We start from the raw sequence: 20,820 nt of genomic DNA, 5'->3' as shown, positions 1-20,820 counted from the left end.
GTAATTGCTGTGAGGATCATTTTGACAATCTGCATTTAAAACCCAACACCCCAACAACCCCTTTGCACGAGGCCAGGAGAGAATACCCTTGTATTTTAATTCAGTCCTGAATTGTATTGACTGTCAAAGCCAGAGCTGGGGTTGATGCGACTGCTTTTGAGGAGATTGATGGTTTCATTGGTGTAGATCTGCAGCTGAATGGTGGGAGCATCCATGTGGCAGGTAGGGGAGCAGTGTATATGTGAGAGAGCTTGAACCAGCATATTGGGTAATGGTTATCCCCTGCTGTAGGTTGCTTGGTGACACAAGTTTATATTGATGCACTTCAGCCAACCTGGCTCTGAGCTGTTGGTGGCTCTTCAGCATCTTCTGACTGACATGTGGAGGTACCCTGCCTGCTGGTGGGGTGTCATTTGGTCCCAGTGCTAAAGCAGCCTGGCACTGACTGGCTGAGGGAAGCTGCAGGGCTCGGTGGTTGCTCTGGGACTCAATACCAGGGTGAGAACATGGGTCAGGGCTTGGGAGGACCAGGCAGAGCTGCTCAGGGTGCTAGGTTGGGTCTGAGACTCGCTGGAGGAGCTTATGTGAGGAATAGGGAGCTTACACAGTCTGTCATGTGTGAGTGATGGGTCTTCCGTCTCACAAATACTAATATTTACCCCTCAATTTCACAATGTGGAAGAATAAATAGAAGCCCTGTGAGACTGATGCTGTTTGAGGGGTTTGCTGTAAAATGCAGACTGGGAAAAGCTCTTCTTTTGAGATTCAAGGCAGGGATAGCTCAGTATCTGCTCAAGATGACTCCAGTCTTGGGATTAGATCAAAGCAATCATGTGAGAGCAATCATGTGAGTTAGAACAGCAAGTGCCATCCCTGTCATTCAAAGGAGCATTATAATTATTAATGCATGATATGAATCTTTCTGTAGTGGCACAGCAAGACTATTAGGAAGATAGGTATGGGTGCCGGGTGTTTGAGAATGCTAATCAAAGAGGGTCTAGGAAATGTCAAACAGAAATCGACACTTCAGCAGCATTCAGCATCCACGGCTCCTCATGGATCTCACCAAGGTTACCCTGCTCTCGGCTCCAGCAGTGGGGGAAGCAGGAGGAGCTGCTCAGCTGGGTCTGGGGTGGATGCAGGAGGTGATGTGATAAGAACACAGATGTAGGTTGGTCTCTTCAGCTCTTTCAGGACCAGTGCGGGACCTTGGTGCTGGTGGAGGTCTCCCTCACGTAGGTGACCTTCACTCACGCCCTAACCAAGCCAGTCTGGTTTGAGAACCAAGGTCACAGTGCAGCTGTAGGAAATCAGTCCCATTTTAGCAATGTTTGGCAATAGGAAGAGAGCAGAATTGATTCCTTTTAATGCCAGTGAGAGGCGTTAGCTGCTGGGAGAGCTGCTTGGTGGCAGTGCTGGTCACACAGAGGTCTTTGCTCGGTGTAGAGAGATGAATGTGAGCAGGATGGATGCCTGGACTTCGGAGGAGTGCAAACAAACAAACATTACCCTCTGTTTCTACATTTTATTTTTAATTGCCTTTCTTTAAGTGCTGATATTTGTGTATTGTTCCCATTAGAGACAATTTACGTTCCAGGCATCGCATTATCAGTCCCTTTATGTTTGCTTAGGGAAGAAAGTCTAATAGATTTCTGTTGACTTCTTTTTTTCTTCCCTCCTTCTATCATTTTTAATATGGATCTTGATCAGTTTATCTATGGGAATGGTGCTGGTGCTGTGTGTGTGTTTATTCCTGCTGAAGAGGAGTTTATTTAGCATGATGGCATGTATTCTGCCTATCTAAACCTGCCAGGAAAAGTCCAATGGATTCTAAACCCCATATAGGTATCAGCAAACCAGGACTGTATCCCAGTTCCTGGAGGGTTCCTATGCCTGCAGGGTGTGTTCTTACTGAAGCATTAACTCGGGTACCTGATGTTCACTGGAAGGGAAGAAGGCCCAGAATAACTGGTCCTGGCCACCCTTCTTTTGGGGTGTTCCTATGTGGTTATCAGGGACCTGCCTGTGTGGGTCTTTTCTGCATTGACTTGTGGAGAAATTACCTGTCCTGAAGGGTATTCTGGAGGTATTTCCCTTCCCTGTGAGGGTGCTGAGGCGCTGGCACAGGGTGCCCAGAGAAGCTGTGGCTGCCCCATCCCTGGCAGTGCTCAAGGCCAGGTTGGACACAGGGGCTTGGAGCAAGCTACTCCAGTGAAAGGGGTCCCTGCCCGTGGCAGGGGTTGGGGCTGGATGAGCTTTAAGGTCCTTTCCAACCCAAACCATTCTGTGATTCTTTTGGGGTCCAGAAGGTGACCACGGGAATGGCCAAACCAGTATCATAAAGTTGGTCATTGATATTGTTTATCAGGCTGGTGTGTGGATGAGGGACCCCCTGGCTGGGACAGGTGGGATTTATGGGTGTTTGCACCATGTAGAACCAGGGGCTGTAATTTTAGTTGGCAAAGTATAGTGAGTCCTTTTGATTTAGCATTGACTGGTGGAGTGACCTTGAGCAAACCGGGCGGTCTCTGTGCACCATGGAAGGAGAGCTAGGCAGGGATTCTTTGACAAGACGTATTTCATTTGGAAATGCCACCTCACTGAAACTGGAATTCTTCAGGAAGAAACACCAGGTTTGATGAATTTCTCATTTGGAATTTTTGGGGTCAAATGAAAAGTTCTTTTTGTTTGTTTTTTTCTTTGTTTTTCCCAATTGACTTTTTTATTTAGAGGAATTTTTATTTAAAGGAATTTTTTATTTCTAAGATTTACAAGAAATATTTCACATTTGAGAAACAAACGTCTTGACCCTGTCTGATGTTTGACCACATCTCAGGATTGCAAAATGTGATTGTTACAAGCCAGAAACCTTCAGAAATCCTCATCGGCCCTTGCGAGATGGGAGAGCTGTTTCCTCCCAATAACCTCTTGTGTTGCCACCAGCAAGCAGAGGGAATGTCTCCTCTGCAATCTGTCTGGAGCCCTGCTCCTGTGTACTGCTGAGGTGCCTTGGCATCCTCAGGCAAAAGGTAGTGGAGAAGTCCCAGCTGCAGCCACGGTGTCCGTCTGGATGTGTCTTCCCCTGCTGGGGTGAAGTGCAATTGCTTTGTCCCCTTTCCCCCCCTGATCTCACCAAATTAGAGCAAGAAAAAGGCTCCACCAGCAAGACCTGCCTGTAGATTTGCAGTCAGTAGCCATCTCCAATAACCATCAGGCTGTCAGCTTCCCCCCACCTCCCCCTGCCTCCCACCTCCCCCATCACTCACCAAAGGGAAAAAAGAGCTGGAGCCACAGCTTGAAATATATCATGCAATAGTGTATCATGAATTTCTTGTGAATCACATTGGTGAAGCAGGTTTATTTATTTCTGAGACTCTAAATCAATACAAAGTAGGTCTCTTAGTTCTGAAGCTGGGATGGAGTGTGAAAAAATGAGCCCATTGTACTCTTAAAACTTTGGGGAAAGGAGATGACAGCTATATAATTCCATTTACCAGGCACTAGGGGCTTTAATGTGAAGGTGACAGGGAGCTCTTTGTGCATTTAGAGCACCATATCTTCTAAATAAAAGATCTGTAGACTTGATAGTGGAGTATAGCTCTGACTTTAATAATCTCCAAGCATTAGACCGAGCCAATATGTTCCCAAGTCAGAAGGGTCCCCCTCTGAACGCTCGTAAATTAGAAGTGCAGGAACTGCACACGTTCGGATTAGAAATGCAAGTGCAGGCTGCAGGCAGGGAGAGGGGGCTGTGGATGGGCTGAGGACTCGGGGCAGGGCTGCAGGAGCTGGGCTCTTCCTCGTTCTCCCATCCAGCATTGCTGGTTTACCCTCTAGTGACATGATATGTGTGCGGGGAAGAGCTGAGTGATGGGCATGAAAACGGTGAGATCTGCTGGGGCTTGACTGCACATAATGGCAGTGGGCTTTGGAGTTCCTACATTGTGTTTTCTGATGAGACGTTCATTCCCATCATTTCTGCCTGTTTATGAAAAGTAGGCTCTTTAGAGTACGTGCATGTGCCTTTTCTGCTTCGGGTTTGTGGCAGATAATATGAATGGTGGGATGGGAATTGCAATTATTGAAATTATTTGGATAAAAATCTGGCACTTCTGTTTGATATAAACGCATGATATGCTCTGAATAATAACAGCACTTATGTTACCTAATGATTCCCATTCAAGCCCTCTGCTGTCATCTTTTCACATCTTTCCTCTTTGATGGAGCCAATCAAGTTTGCAGCAGAACCGGCTTCGTAGGGAATGTCTCAACTAACTAGCTTCTGCAAAGGAGCAGAGAAAGCAGCTGATCATCATGGGCTTGAGATGATTAATGTGCATCCAACATGCCTATAGACCTGTTGAAGATGGTCTTGTAAAGGCTGAAAAGGCTGCTAGAATCCTGGCTTTCCTTGGTACTTCCTAAAAGATCCTCTGAAGGCAGAAGAAATGTGGTTTCCTATTGTGGTAGTGAGGGGTCCTCACTAGAAACCTCAGAATGGCCAGGTTTGGGGTCTCCGTGTGGGGCCACCAACCCACAGCAGCTTCCTTTGGCAGCATGTCACACTCTGCATGGACAGAAACACAGTTTTTAGGTTTCTGAGCTTTCATGGAATGGGAACAATTCTGATGTAAATCACATTTCCTGGTGCCAGAAGCTGGTGTGTTGCTGTTTGGCTGCTCTTTTCTGTCCATTTTGGCCATCAGATTAAGCGCAAAATCAGAAGTCAATAGTGGCAAGATTCAGGTATATGTTTATTGTGTATCTGAGCTTTAAAATCCTGGATCCTGGTCTTTCGCACCCCTCTTGCTGAACCATTCTTGATCTCAGTTCTACAGCCGCTGACTGCTGCAGCTGCATCTGTTTTCCCTGGAGTGCCAGTAACCTTCCTGCTAGGAAGGACCTGCTTTGCAAACTTAACCTTCCATGCACATGTTTGGTCATTAAACTGATGCCTTCTGTAAGCCTTGGGCTAGTGCTGCTTCCACTTCTGACCTCCTGCTTTATGTGACTCAGTGGACCTTCATGGTCACCCTAACCTCTCAGGGTTGAAGTTTTCCCTTTCAATACATGCTGGTCATACCAGATAGAGGATTTAATCCTGTGCAGTCTTTTCTCCTATGAGTTTCTTTCTAGCATTACTGATTTAGCAATATAGAATAATTTCTAAATCCACTTGTGCCTCTGCTGTGTGTCTTATTGAGGAACATCTGAGTCCTTTTGATTGTATCAGGTTTGGACTTCTCCAGCAAATGTGTTCTCTTTTACCCTTGGATATTTTCTTGCTGAAACATTTATACAGCAATATGCATTGCACCATTTAAGATTGTTAATTGGAGATTGAATTACTTGTCAGCCTTTAAAAATGTAGTCCTCTGAGGTCAGAGATGAGGTGGTTAGCAGAGCTGAATGGATGAGCTATCGCATTCATTTCTTTCTCAAGCCCAACGATCATTGTCTATAAGCTGGCTGGCCCTTCAGTGGCTTTTCACCTCTGGCACTCAATGCAGTCTGCATGTGTCTATGTGTGGAACACCTTGGCAGGATCTCCCATCGTTCCTGGGAAGCTGGAGGAGCACATGGGCAGGAACAGGTTGGGGACCAGCACCCGGCCTGGCAGCATCCCTGGAAAATGCCTCTTTAACCCCTTATCTGCACAGTTCCTGTGCTGGGGAGTGAGTGGAGCAGCTTGCTTTGCATTTGGACTGTGCTTAAGTCAAGATTGAGAGCTTGCATGTGCCTTTATTACATGTCCCTCTTGCTGCATTGAGCACACACGTGTGGACATAAACGTCATATGAACAAAGGCAGCGTGTGCTCATCGGTCCAACTTTTACCTGCGGCTAGGGACTCGGTGGCCTCTGCTGCCAAACACTGATGGGTAAATACAAAGCTGGCTCAGGACTGCAGAGGGATTGCATTTGCACAGCCCCTCACCCTGCTCCTCCACTTCACTGGAATGTCTGGAGCACTCGGGAAAAGGAACTGCATATTTATCTTGATCTCCAAAAAGGGATTTAAGGGCGAGAGCAGGCGGTATATTAGACTGTTTTCATTGCCTGTCAGCAGTGGTAAACCTGAGCTGTCTACAGTGTCTCTAGATAAGCAGCAGCAGAGGCCCATTTTGCATGTACATACGTTTGCATTAGTTCGTAGATGGGGAGCTTAAATCCTCTTTATTTTTATTTTCCTCTGTGGAAAGCATTTAGCAGGCTCGTGCCTGGCATCTGGAGGCCTGTGCTTTTTGTTTTCCTTGAACCTAAATCTGTGCTGCTGTCTTCTTTACCATGCTTTTTCATGGCACTGATTTTGTTAGGGGAAGATGAAGGTCTCTGAGCTCAGAACGGAGACCCGGGAACGTCTCTGTGCAAAACCACAGGACTGACATTGATTTATAAGTGTTTGAGGTACTGCGTAACTGCTGCGCCTCCGTTTCTTCTGGATTTAAACCTCAGCTGACATCTGACATCAGGAGCTCTGTAAGGATCATCTGGTTCTTGTAAGATGCTGAGTTTTGTGAAGCACCAGACCACAAAAAGAAGGTGAATTCAGAGTTAGCAATGACGGCATTGGGCCTTACAACTCAAGGCAATGGTTTGGATGGGCTCAGTGACTCCCTGACCCCAGCTGTGATAAACTGAGCTTGTGCCAGAGGGAAACCAGTTGGTCCAGTGGGGCTTTAGAACCAGATCAAACTTCTGTTTTCATATCCCTTTAGCACCTTCTTTATTTTCAGCCTAAAAGCTTACATCCTGAGACAAGGTCAAATACTGAGACATGGGGAGCTCCCCTCTACTATGTGTAGATGAGTCATGGCCCGAGCCCTTGTTGTAGGATGAGGATGAGGTCAGACGCAAGCATCCCTTCCATAAGGACCAGATTCCCTTGGGCTCCAGCTCGAGGTAGCCCTTCTTCCTAGAACAAGCTGCTGGTGGTTTTGTGGGGGAGAGCAGGTTGGCTGTATGTGTTTGAGGGCTTTTTTTAAGACCTGAATGAAGCAGGTAGGTAATGCCCTCTGCCTGTTAGAAAGACTCAACCCGTAAAAATAACAAACGGCATGTATTTGCTAGAATGTCAAAGTTATGAGTTTATTTTGTAATGATGTGCTCCTGCCTTCATGAGGTAAACTGGCCGTGGCAGAGGTGTTATTAGTAATATGGACTCAGCGGAGCAGAAAGCCGAGTGACCGAGAGATCAGTGTATCAGTCAGGGAGAGGGCAAATGGGAAGAGACAGCAGGAGAATGAGAAAAGAGCTGCGGTGCCTGGGCTGAGATTAGAGATGGAGCTGTGCAAGAGAATTAGAAGCCCAGCAGAAGCTTATTCTTTCCAGTCTCTCTATGGAGCTGGTGGGGCTTTGTCTTTGCTCTGCCTGCCTTCATGCACGGTGTTTTTTCCCCAGTTAGAGGCTTAAGTGGGTCCATCCTGTCAGTTGTCTTAGAGCAAGTTTGAATTAGCGAGCTTAGGTCAGCACCCAGGAGACCTTGTCATGTATCAGCTTCATTGCTGCCCCCTGCCTCAGTTTCTCCACTTATGTTATTCCCTTGGGGATCACTGTTCATAAGGGCTTGGGAAGAGCTGTTGTGAGTTGTTTCCTCCATCCTTTGTCTCCAAAGTGATCATGACTTGCTGCAGGGATGGGTTTGTATGTACCTCCTTAGCCAGCACCTCCTTGTCACATCCCATCCACTGATGGTTTTCCTCTTCCTTTCAAAAGGTGCTTGGACGGGAAGTTTATACCTCCAACAACCAGCTGGGCGGGATCCAGATCATGCACAACAATGGAGTGACGCACAGCACCGTGTGTGATGATTTCGAGGGAGTCTACACTATTCTGCAGTGGCTTTCCTACATGCCAAAGGTAATTCCTGGCCCTGCAGGAGTGCAAGGTTTTCCTGTGCTTGTACGGTCCCTGGCAAAGTGGTTTAGGCTCATGCCTGAGGCTGTAAACATTCTGGTACTGAAGTCAACAAAGCAGTTTTTGTCTTCAAGTGCTGCAGGAGCTGGGATGTGGAGCAGCCTGGCACTGCCTTGGGTACCTCCACATCACTCCCCTGCTGTGCTGCCCTCACTACTCTGGGCAGCAGGATTTTATGTAAGCAGTGGATTGTTTCCTACTGAAAAGACTCGAAAAGTTCCCCTCTGAGGCAGTAATTTGTAGGAGTTGATGTAGAAGTGCAAGCTGCTCTGCAGCCTGGGAGGCAGCAAGAACGAACGGGCAGGTCACCTTCCTTCAGGAAAGAGTGCATGGAATGAGTCAGTGGCCTGGGCACCTTTCAGAATTAAATTGCAACCCCTCACTAATTCTGGCTGTGCCTGAAGTTCAAGAGCACATGAAGTACAGTGTGTGCCAGATGATGCCAAAGTTTTGGGAGAGAGTATGGAGCACCTTGGAAGTTTCTCCAGGCTCTTGCCAAGCCTCTGGAGTCCCATCAGGTGAAGGGTTGTGCAGTGTTGGGGAAAAAGAGGACTCTGCTCATGTCCTTTTTGTGCAAAGCCATGCAGATGAATGACTTCCTTCAATGTTTTTCTTTCTCCCTTAGAGTGTTTACAGCCCTGTTCCCATCCTCAAAGTCAAGGACCCCATAGACAGACCCATAGAGTTTGTTCCTACCAAGACTCCTTACGATCCTCGCTGGATGCTGGCTGGGCGCCCCAATCCAAATCCAAGTATGTAGATCTTTGGTGGGCAGGATACTCAGGACTGTGTCTTGTTGCAGGACTGTTTGTCCAGGCTTTGTGTCTGCAATCCAGATATACTTCAGAGCTTAGCAAGTGATTAGTTCTAAACAATTTGAATATAATACGTAAAATAGCATATAAATTCTGAGTGCTCGAGGATGCCTACAATTATTAGTTATTTTTATAGATATTTTTATGGTGAGGAAAGTCCATATTCAGAGAGACTGCACACTGAAGCAATCACAGTATTCCTGCAGATCTTGCCCAGTAACTGGATTGGAAACCCTGGAAACCACTGAACCCCCATGCCTGCTTTTGGCATTGTGCAGCCTGCGTAGGGCCAGGCTGCAAACTGGGTGACCGTTCCTCCTGCTGTTATTAATGAGTTTGGGGGGCTAAAATGAGATTTGTGATAAACTAAGTTTTCTGGTTTTGGCTAATATTTTTCCATCCCTTCTCCAGTAATTCATCCAGCTGTCTGAGTGCAGCCAGCGCCGGCTTCCGAATCGAGTGACTTCAGATTTTAATTTAGTGGAAGCGTTAAGGAAAGCAGATGATTCCCTGTGATAAGTTAAAGCAGATATCTCCTAGGTGAAAAGTTAAAGCCATTTATTAGAGGAGATATTGCTGTGATATTCTTCAAACTGACGCCCGACACGAGGCCAGAATCTAAACGATCAGCTTTGGGCTCGCGATAAAGAGATAATTTTGAAATGGATGGTCACATTTTACAGTGGGGCCACAGAGGCAAGGAATGTAGAACACAGTAATTACAAGTTTGGTCTTGATAAAACACTCTCCATCCTGTTTAAGTCAGCAGAGGTTAGCTTGCTTGGATCTCCACTTTTTAATTGGTTTTGGACTTGGGTTTGCAGAAGCAGAGGTGCTTGTTCAGATGAAAGCATTCCTTGGAAGCTGTGTGCCAAGGGGTGAAGCTAGGAGGGATTGTTGGGGGGGGCTTTGGTTAATGTGTTTTGCTGAGCTTTGTGAAGCAGGTGCCGCAGCAAGTTGTCATTTCTGTAGTTGTCTGGGTGGGTAGAGTAGCTCAATGCCCTGACATTGGGCTGTTCAGCTTATACAGACTGCACAGAGCTGTCTGCACATCTGATTTGTCACTCCCCAGCCCAGCATCAGCAGTCAGCCCAAATAGAAGCTCTTCATCGTGGCCTTACCTGTTCATTGGAGCAGGGGCCGAGCTGAAATAGTGGGAAACCTTCCTGCCATGGTGTTCCTGCCTGCCTTGCACTGCACAGGTCAGCGTAGTGAGGCTTAACTCCTTCATAGGGTCCTTGTAACTGTCATCCTGAGAGTTCTATCTGCAGGAATACATGTGGATTGTTAGTGAACAGATACGTTCTTGCACATGGGGATCATCAAATCATAGAATCAACTAGGCTGGAAAAGACCTTGAAGATCATAGAGGTATTGGGAATATATGGGAGTTTGTTATGCAGGAGGAACCCCAAGTCTGATACTGCACTGGCTTTACAAAGGGCAAATAATCCTAGTGCATAATTAGTGTGATCAGGGTATTCTAGGCCTCAGACCTCAGGGTAGAAGCTGATGTATGAGACAAGTCACTTGGTAACGTCGTCTTCAGGAGCTGTTTGATTTCTCTCAAGCATTAGGAAGTTGCAAGAGAACAGGTCTGGGAGCAGATGGTCTGCTCCAGGATGCTGACTCCCAAAGCATCCTTGAGTTCAGGGAGAGGTGCATCAGCTGGTGTCTTCTGTGGGGCAAGGAGGTTTTTGGTATCGGAATATTTTGGACCAGACTTCCTAAAAGAAGCATGGGAAACATGCTCAGATGTGTGGTCTGGGTTTAAAATACCATAGGAGTTTTTATGTCTACTTCCTGGCTTTCTTCAGAGTTCCTTCTTTAAAGGAAAGATGAGGCAGAATCAAGAGGAAAAAAATGTGAGAAAAGTTCCCAAATGGAAATAAGCATTTTGAAAGCCATCTTTAATGACTTTACTGCCTTTTGACAAATGTTTGCAGTGTCTTGAAAAAACCAGTTATTTATTTAAAGGCGTGTGAAGTCCCTCTGCTATCCGAACCCCATCGTTTAACAATAAATGATGCTTTTGCTGATAAATTACTGTCTTTATGCAGGCTAGCAAATGAAATAAGACATGATGGCTGAAGGCAGACAAATGCTCAGCTGTCTAATGTTCCCTTATATTATAATCTATTTAAAAATAAATAAATAAAGGGACAGTGCTGCCTCCTCCAGTTGGCATTTCCAAGGAAGCTGCAGTTGGTGCTTTGATATTGTCTCTTTTTTGCTTCCCTCCCCTGATATTTCCACTTTTATTCCCTTCCCTTTAGGTCAAAAAGGACAGTGGCTGAGTGGTTTCTTTGACAATGGCTCGTTCCTGGAGATCATGCAGCCCTGGGCACAGACAGTAGTGGTTGGTAGAGCCAGGTAAATTCTAAGGGGTCTTTTAGACATCTGTGGAAAGCAAGTTTTCATTGTGTTTTGCATTTTTCTGGACCATCCTTTGGAAGTTGATGGCTGTAAGTGAAAATAAGTCATTACTTGAACAGGATACTCCCCAAAGGGAGTCCTTTCCCCTCACCTTGCTGCCAAGTGGCTCCTCTGCAGGGTTCTAAACTGTTCCCCGTGGCCTAGAGTTCAGATCCGTGCTTTGGAAACATTTCCAGCATGGATCATTCTCAGTGTTGCAGGTCTGTGATCTCAGAGCTGGCAGGAAACAGAAGCCTGGAGAAAGGATCCTGTATTTTGAGAGGATGCAGATCAGAGCTGGGCTAAAATCCCCCTCAACCGCCTCTTTTCTAGCTGCTGCTTTAGTTTTTTGCCCCCCTCTAATGGCACTGTGAGTTTCCTGATCTGATTGTCTGCTTCCTCTCAGAGTAAAGCCATTTTGAAGGAGTACATTTATCTCCCTCGAGTTTCCAATACAAGTGCTTGAGCTGTCCAGATGCAGCATCCTTATTCTTTGTCACTCCTCAGACTACCGGCAGCTCTGCTCTCAAGACAGAGCTTCATCCTCCTACCTCCAGCCACCCCCAGCTCCTCACTGATGTCAGTGGCTTTGGTTAATTGTCAGCCTTTTGTTTTTTTCCTTCTTTGGAAGCAAGTGAGAGGGAAGAAAAAAACCTGAAGTGTCTGAATGGGATCCTGGAGGCTGCAGGTGTTACACTTGATGAGATACAGTCGTGCCTGTGCATGATGGGTGTTCAGAGGGCCTTAGTTCCCAGCAGAAGTCTGCATTAAAGGAAAACCTTGTATTTCTTTCACCTCCCACACTGTCAGTATCACAATGCCAACAATCCAGAGCCACATCACCTAATAATGGTGGAATTCCTTCTGGAATTCCAGTGGCCACCCCTGGGGGCTGACTCCCATCAGCCTCAAGCCTCACCAAATTGGTGACTCAAGGACTGGCCGTAGCACCAGGATGTCCCTGGTGATGCTGTGTTTGGTTGCTGGAGCAGGGGCACAGGGAAAGACACCACTGCTCCTGGAACACAGAGCACACTGAGGCTCTAAGCAGGGTGCATCACCGTGAACCAGTGCTGCTTCTTATCTCTGTCATGATGCTAGCACACGTGGCCCCAGAATTTGGGATGTCATGCCACCTTTTGATACACTTTGGTATTTTATCTACCATGTGACACTCTGAAGTTTTATCTCACAAGGTCCTACAATTATTTAAAGGCTTTTATGCTAAGCAGTGTGCTGGGGAATGGGGGGGTATCAATGATTTGGCAAAGCTGGAAGGTCTCTGTCCAGGCCCATTCTCAGCTTCCTTTCTTCTAACGAATTCCAAGTTGCTTTGGACTCTCACATAACAGGTACATATAACACAAATGAAACCCACTTCTTTCAAAAGCAGTGGCATTTGAAAAAAACAAATCTGAGTGTATTCTTCTGGGATTGTTACTGTAAGTGCTGCCAAAACTCATCTTTTGTATGTATGTTTGGAATATGTGTGCTGGTGGCTGTAAATTGTCTTTTATTATTCTATGGCAACTTGTCCAGGGACACACTATAAAACAAGATGTAGCATCTTCATGTGCTAGCCTGATAAAATTTATATGAAGTATTATGGAAAACAGAAGTTGTTTTGAGCTGTTTTCAAGTTCAATAAATAACTGTAATACTTGGATAAAGATGTTCTTTATTAGGTCACATGGGCCCTAATATGGAAGTTATAAGTTACCGATTTAAGACGGCTTCTGCAATTACGGGTTTCTAGGCAGACTCTTAATCATAGTGAATGGGAATATTTTCAACCCCCATGTGCACATGGGCCTTGTCACTTTCTCTGCCTGCAGCCGTGTCATCCAGCTTGAGGTGGCTGAGCAGAGAGTGTTGGCTCTGTTGGGACTCCCGGCCTGGGAGTAAGCACTTGTCAGCACAAGCGAAAGATGCTCTTTGTCTACAGGAGCTGTTAGATACAGTGAAAGCAGAGCTGAGAATCCTCCCTGGTGTCCCTGCACCCTTCCCACCCCTGCAGCATCCCACGGCAGAAGGGCAAACCCAAACCTTGTCCCCACCTTTCACCCTAACCTCTTGGGAGTGGGAGTTTTTGTAAGCAGAGCAGGTTTAGGGTGGCTGAGACATCAGCATTGCTGAGACATGCAGCCTGTGGATGTGTTTCCTCAGCTGGCAGCTCTTGGGAAAGCAGGGCCTGGGAAGGCTGGGGTCTTCATGCTTATTTCTCCTGGTCAAGGGTATCACTGTCAGGTGAAGGGTGGTGAAGGTGCAGTGATATCATTCAAACTTTGCTTTGCTTCATTCTGTTGAATTTTTTGTGAGGTATGTGCTAGTTTTTAGAGCTAGATTTTGCTTTGAGAACTGTGACTTCTGCTCTGGAATTCGCCAGCCACATGCCTAAACTTTTCAAAGAGGAGGGAATGCTGCTCCCACCATTTGCTTCCATCGCTTGTCTCTCTTGTGTATTTGATATGCAAATCAGAAGAAATGTGTTGAAATCTGAGGTTTGATTTGTGTTGCTCATGCCCAGGCTGGGAGGAATACCTGTAGGAGTTGTTGCCGTAGAAACAAGGACGGTGGAGCTCAGCATCCCTGCAGATCCTGCAAACCTGGACTCGGAGGCCAAGGTAGGTTGAACGTGTGCTCAGGGCTTTTTTGTCCTCTGGAAAGGGCACTTGTCTTGATGGGATTTTTCACCCCCAAATGTGAGACAGAAAGTACAGGTGTTCCTGGATAAGGTGCTGATGCCTAGTAGTTGCTGGGAAGAGTGACTGGACAGGAGGCACATTCCCCAGCGGTCCTGCTTCCCGTAGGCTATGTAATTCCAATCCCCTGCCCCAGGCAGGGACACCTTCCACTAGACCAGGTTCCTCAAAGCCTCATCCAACCTGGCCTTAAATGATGTGGTGACAAAGGATTGTCCTGATTTTTCTGTGGGAAAGCAGATCCCAACCATTTCATGCACTGCATTCCTCATTGCTAATTCCACATCATACCTCTTGTTCTATCTGTTTCTGTGGTTTTATGCTAACTCTTACCTGCATGTATCTCAAGGCTTACCAGTCTTTTTTCATTCCCAACAGATAATCCAGCAGGCTGGTCAGGTGTGGTTCCCTGACTCTGCCTTCAAGACTGCACAGGCTATCAATGACTTCAACAGAGAAGGGCTGCCCTTGATGGTCTTTGCGAACTGGAGAGGCTTCTCTGGTGGGATGAAAGGTAACCATCAGTTTGGATCCCCTTTTGATGCTGTCCTTAGTGTGGGTTGTCTTTCACTGCCCCAGGGCACTTCTGTTCGCTGCAGTGGCTTAGCTGTGATGACAGCTTGTACCCCTGAACTTGCAGAGCGAAGGGACATACTATGCAGCAGTAGCTGTGGTGACCAAGGTTTTCATTCCTCTCCTCTCCATGTGTGTCTTGTCTTTCATAGGCAGGTAGCAGGAATAACGCAGACTATACAAGGTGCAAATTGGTATCAAGTTCTTCCCAAAATATGCAGTGTAACTGTATTTTTATACATAACCTCATACACAGTTACAGGAACTGGCAAGATTGTAGAATCATAAAATCATTTAGATTGGAAAAGACCTGGAAGATTGAGTCCAGGCGAGTCTCATCTGCAGTGAGAACAGGTAATTGGATGTTAACAGTGCTCTAGTTGCTAACAGAATTTACAGCTGCCAACCTGGGTTAGTTAAACACTAATCTCAGGAAACCCCTTCTGCTCAAAAAGCTTTATATCCTTCTGCCTCAGCTTAAACGTGGGGCTGGGGAAGCCAACAACATTACCTATCAAAAATGTATCTTCTGTCAACACTGTCTCACTGATAATTCTTCCTGCCGTAATGTTGTCCTATCAAGGACTGTCTCCCAGTTGACTCTCTTGGTGGTGGTGATGCTCAGAGGAAGTGAGCAGCTATAAACTGCTCAGTTAATGTACCAGCAGTTACATTTTGCACCAGATTGCTGCTTTAAATGTCATGAAGTACCAAGAATGTGAGATTGATACTATAAAATCTAAATAAGTAAAAGATTACAGCCTCTTAGTGCACGTGGCAGTTACAGACACAGGAGAGGAGTTAGAGATACACTAACATGGTGAGAGTTCCTGCTCTGGATGGACTCACAGGGTGGCAAAGGCAGAAGCTGCAGAAAGCAATGCCATTGAGTTTGGCTTTGCAAAGATGGAAGATGGCAAAATTCTTTCCTCTGGGAAATACCTGTTACCTTTCAGGCTTGTTTCTGCTCCATGTGCTGCTGCTGTACTCCCTTTGTGGCTTGCTTTCCCTACTGCACAGCTTAGGGGGAAGCTGTTGATGTAACTTCACCGAGGGTTGGTTAAGTATCATTTTGATTTACTAAGTTTTGTCAGCTTTGCCAGTGCCCTTTGCTGGGTTCCTCTGTGAACTCTATAAACTGAGCTTAGCTTTAGAGTTGGGACCAGAGAGCCAAGGTGGAAAAGGCACTACAAGGATGCTAATACTTACATTGTGTATCCTTCGTATTCCAGCCAAGCTGGGAGGAGGAGGACCCATTGTAGTTTGCACCTTGGTCCTTGTGTTTTCCTGCCTCTGGGCTGCTGTTGGGGCTGGCACAGCAAGTGCAGGTCTCTCCTGCTGCTCCTGGTGCTCCTTGGGGAGTTGTTTGCAGGTTTGGTTTCAGTGCTGGCTGGGGATTATGCAGGGAGGGAAAATAAACAATTATGCCACCCCTCAATGCACACAAACACACTGCCAGGAGCCGACTGCACTGTGGGTAAAATGACTCCAAAATTGTGTGTAATGAGTAGGAAAAGATTAGAGACAGCTCTTGCTATGCTGAAAATTGACATTAGTGGAGGGGGAGAGGGGGGGAAAAAAAGAGAGAAACAGAAAAATCAACCCTCTTCCCTGGTCGGCCTGGGAGGTCTAATTCAAGCCATCAAATAAGTAACTAACTAACATAAATAAAGGCGGATCACAAGGGTGGTGGTGGTTTCCCCAACGAGCTCTTTCTGGCCAGAAGGCTCTTCAGCATAATGCAAAATTAAATTATAAGAACTGGCTGGAATATTTAGATGGAGGAGCCATTTGGAAGGGGTTTATTTAGGCGAACCGGCAGTGACCCACGACGGGGAGACATCAAGCGTGAAATTCACTGGAAATTAGCACCAGGGTCTTGGGCTCGGCATGAATAGTTTGATGGCATGAATAGTTTGATAGCATGAATAGTTTGATAGCATGCAAATCCCCACGACATTAAACTGCAGCTTGTGCTACAGGGTCACTCGCAGTTGGTTTTTCATGTTTTACTTATTTTTTTCCTGGGACAGGTTACAAATAACAATAAATACATATATATAATAGATGCAGCAGAATGAAAAGGCTGGTTTAAATCTCTGATTACCTGGTTGTTGAATGGTGGTATTGCTTGTACCTAATGGGTTTAGGAGGGACATTATGTGTCTGCAGCCAGTATGTGCCTGGTGTTTACCTTCAGGTCCTATTGGATAATCCAGCCAAGCTGATGAGATCCGTTCCAGCTTTGGAGGTTCAGGGCACGCTGCCCGACACGATGGAGATGCAGAAAGCTGTCTGCAGCCTCTCTAGCATGCTTGATGCATCCCACGGCCAATATTTACACATCCAGTGTGATGATAACAGCTTCCAGCAGCTTTCGTGTCTGTGTGTAGTAGACGCGGGTGCACGCTGCAGCTGAGCAGGCAGGCAGGGAATGGGAACGTGTGCTGGGAACCAGACACCCCTGCTCTTCCTCAAGGACTCCTGCAGCATTTTTGTGTCGCAAGTGGCTTGTTATGTGAGGTTTAAATGAACACAAGAATTACATTTGGCTCAGAAATAGTGTTTCATTTTTGCAGTCTCAACATAAGCCACTTCCTTGCAAGAACAGCCTGTGCCTAAAATGTGTGTGGAGTTCTTTGCTGTGCAGATGAGGATGCAAGTGCTTGGGTTTTGTTTTAAACATAGTGTGTTAGTTATGGTACTAACAGTTTATCAAGCTGCACCTACCAAGGCATTCTTTAAGAGTCCCCACTTTGGTGAACTGTGAGGTGTCGGAAGACTGAACAGTTGGGATGAGGGGAGGAGAGAGCCCTGCAGAAGAGCAGGAACCTTCCTTAGCTTGTGGGCACTCAGTTCCCCTTGGCTCATCTCTGGAGCTCAGCAGGTTCCATGGCCTGGAGCTGCATGTGGCACCACAGAGACTCTTTACTTGATTGTCTCTTCCTTATTTGAGCAGGACTTGGTGTTCGTGGTGGAAGCGGTTACTGTAAGGAGAGATGCCCTACAGACAGATGTGGAATTAAGGTGTATCTGTAGCTCAGGAGTGCAGCAGCAGGGCCAGGACCTCAGCAGAGGTTTCAAGTGTGCAGAAGCCCATGGTTGGCATAAATCCATATATAAAATATCAACTAAGGCTCTGGGAAGTGCTGTATTGAGGGATCCCCAAAGGAGTAACTGTGCACAGAACCACATAGCTGCTGGATAGCTTTGAAAGTCCAATCCTGAAAGCATTGTGTGCACAGAAAGACTTCCCTGACCTTGCCAATGCCAGGTAAACCTGGAAGAGATTTGGAGCTGTGCATGGAAAGCATCAAGTTCTTCCTCTCAAATGCTCCTCCTCCCTCTGCCTTCTTCAAACAAGGAGTGGTGCTTTTCTTCTGCTCTTAACCTGGGTAAAATATATACCCTTGGCAGGAGTGACAAATGTATTGCTAATTACACAATTATTTTATTATGTAGCACTAGTAAAAAATGTCTAGTAAAGAATTAATTCCGTTAAAATAATTTGAATCAAGCAATTATTTTCTTAACACTGGAATTAGCTGAAAGTACTTGAAGTAGTTTATTACTAGCACTACATAATAAAATAATTGTATAATTAGTAATAAATTTGTCACCCCTTTTGAGGCCTTTTTTTTTCTTCGCTCAGGACAAAAGGGAAAGGTTGGGAGGTTTGTTTGGTTCTCAGTCCCCACTGTCTCTGCCAGGATTGATGTTCGGTCGCAATTAGAAGCAGTAAATTGTTCTTTTCTTCCTCAGCATTTGACATTCCTTAAATAACATTGAATTCCTTTTGTTGGGTACTCAGACAGTGACCTTGGAAATGAACTGGAGAGGTCACATCAGTGCCTATGGTGCTTTTATATGTGTAATATGTATATGCACACACACTTTGTATATACATCTGCACACAGTTTATATACACCTCTCACTTGCTCTATATATGCTACTGTGTGTAGTATATAGAACTGTGTGTATTTCCCAAAGAGTTAAGTGCTTAATTATGTTCATATTAATGCTTAACATTGAAGTGAGGGTTAAAGGACAAGGGGACCTTGCTGGAGTCTCTTTCTTCCCCAGAAATGATGGTTTTTTCAAGTGATGAAGGATTTTAGATGTATGGAAGTGTCTCAGTCATGTAACACTGATGGCCAGCCTGTGTGTGTGGTACATACGTGCAACATGTTTAGTTTGTCTGCTCTGTGCACTGGTATTTTAATGCCAAAAAAATGAGGTGAACTGGGAGATGCTGAGCAAAGAACAAACGTGATGAAGGGGATTGAAAATACAGGCCTGGGAGACGTGAGAAATGAACACCTATAGTGTGTCTAAGGGAAAAACCCCACTGCTATTTATAGCAAGCCCAGAGGAATGGAGAGGTTATGTAGGGTGATGGGAGGAGGAGTAATGTGAAATGAATGGAGGTGGAGAAGGATGAGAAGTTTGGTTGAATACTGAGGGAAACTTCATCTGTTTGGCTGTGGATATGCCCCTGAAGAAGTAGATTTAGTGTTTGGGATTTCTAAATGAAAGCTTTAAAAAGCACTGGGAAAGAAACATAGGATACGGTCCTGTGTGAGCAAAGAGATGGACTAGATGATCCTAATAAGTATTTTTCATTTCTTGTGTATTTGATTTGATATTCTCTATATAATTATATGTAACAAAATATATATATTCGAGGGTGCCTGTTTCCATTACAAACTATATCATCTTATACAAATTCTTTTGCCTTCCTTTTTTTCTCTTTTATTTAAATCACCTTTGGGGCTGATATTTTCAGTGCACTGTCTTTACACAGAGGAGTTGTTCTTATTAAGCTGGAGCAAAATGCCTTAAACAAATTCTAATGCAAGAAGAGAGGAATCACAGCCCTCCCCACACACTTCATTTGTATAAAGATATGTAAAAGGTCTGGTGCCACAAAATGTGCCATATACTCTGCATGAAGGTAGTAAGTCTTGCCCAGGTCCAATAAGGACACCTGGATCTTTCAGTGTTGTAGCAGGAGGTGGACAGAAGAGCTCAATAACTCTATTTCTTTCCTGGTTTGACCAGCATGGCAGGGCCTGAGCACTGACACACTCTGACTCCAAACTCGGTGTCCTTCTTCTGCAGACATGTATGACCAAGTGCTCAAGTTTGGTGCCTACATCGTGGACGGCCTCAGAGAGTACCGTCAGCCTGTGCTGATTTACATCCCACCTCAAGCAGAGCTGAGGGGAGGGTCCTGGGCTGTCATTGACCCCACCATCAACCCCCGCCACATGGAGATGTACGCGGACCGGGAGAGCAGGTATGGCAGCTCCCTCCAGCACCCTCCTGCCTTGCAGCATCACTCCCTGGCTGGGTGAGAAGCTCTCCATTAAGAATGTGGCAGTTCATTACTAGAAGGACCTGACCACTTTCCAGTTGTAACCTCTGCCCTTGTCTCCTTCTCTGTTGAAAAGAAGCGAGACAGAGAAACCTGTGGTCTGAAATGAGACTGCCAGAGAGCATTGCTTGTTGGGTAGGCATGTTTCTGTGAGTCCTGCTGTGTATTTGGTGCACTGGATAAATAATAGCTAAGATTCTTTCTTGTTCTCTCTTTCTCTTTGTTTTGTCTCACTCCCCTCTTCTTGTCTTCTCTTATACACTTTCTAGCCAACATTGAACCATTCCATTGTGTGTTTTCCCCTTGTCTGATGACCTGAAAGTGCCTTTCTTTTCTCTTTTTCCCCTTGCTGATCAGAGGAGGAATCCTGGAGCCCGAGGGGACAGTAGAAATCAAGTTCCGGAGGAAGGATCTGGTGAAGACGATGAGGCGAGTGGACCCCGTCTACATCCGCCTGGCAGAGCGGCTGGGTACGTCCGTGCTGCCAGAGGGGAGACTGAGATGAGCTCTTAGGCAGAAGCTCTTCCCTGTGAGGGTGCTGAGGCGCTGGCACAGGGTGCCCAGAGAAGCTGTGGCTGCCCCATCCCTGGCAGTGCTCAAGGCCAGGTTGGACACAGGGGCTTGGAGCAAGCTGCTCCAGTGGAAGGGGTCCCTGCCCGTGGCAGGGGTTGGAACTGGAAGAGCTTTAAGGTCCCTTCCAACCCAAACCAGTCTCTGGTTCCATGTGTGTTCAGCATGCTGAGGCTGTGTATAACGTAGTGTCTTGAACTGATTCCCTTTTTTACTTGAATGGGTCTTATAACAGGCCCTTACTACAGATGCTCAAGTCTAGTTTCTGTCTGAGCAATTGCTTGGCTCACTAAAAGCTCGTGGGCCAACCTTTCCGCTGGTCTCATTTCATAGAATCATTGAATCACAGACTATTTTGTGTTAAAAGGGACCTTAAAGCTCATTTCGTTCCAACCCCCTGCCACAGGCTAATGCGGTATTGTGGTGCTGTTGCATTTGGCATAACTAAGAAT

The 20,820-nt window shown here is 46.0% G+C and overlaps 1 protein-coding gene across 6 annotated transcripts in view; it reads left to right on the top strand.

Annotated features, from left to right (window-relative positions):
- The window catches only part of ACACA (acetyl-CoA carboxylase alpha), a 116,162-nt gene that overhangs the window by 82,866 nt on the left and 12,476 nt on the right, over window positions 1–20,820 (top strand). For all 6 annotated transcript variants that reach the window (XM_065694274.1, XM_065694275.1, XM_065694276.1 and 3 more), the window contains 7 exons: window positions 7,716–7,859; window positions 8,542–8,668; window positions 11,008–11,104; window positions 13,674–13,770; window positions 14,227–14,362; window positions 19,543–19,720; window positions 20,156–20,268. In XM_065694274.1, the coding sequence (XP_065550346.1) occupies window positions 7,716–7,859; window positions 8,542–8,668; window positions 11,008–11,104; window positions 13,674–13,770; window positions 14,227–14,362; window positions 19,543–19,720; window positions 20,156–20,268 (892 nt within the window). The remainder of the gene's footprint in view (window positions 1–7,715; window positions 7,860–8,541; window positions 8,669–11,007; window positions 11,105–13,673; window positions 13,771–14,226; window positions 14,363–19,542; window positions 19,721–20,155; window positions 20,269–20,820) is intronic.

Source organism: Lathamus discolor, chromosome 14, assembly GCF_037157495.1.
Source record: "Lathamus discolor isolate bLatDis1 chromosome 14, bLatDis1.hap1, whole genome shotgun sequence".
Classification (NCBI taxonomy): domain Eukaryota; kingdom Metazoa; phylum Chordata; class Aves; order Psittaciformes; family Psittacidae; genus Lathamus; species Lathamus discolor.
The sequence above is the reverse complement of the archived record's forward strand: the minus strand, read 5'-3'. Positions and strand labels throughout refer to the sequence as shown.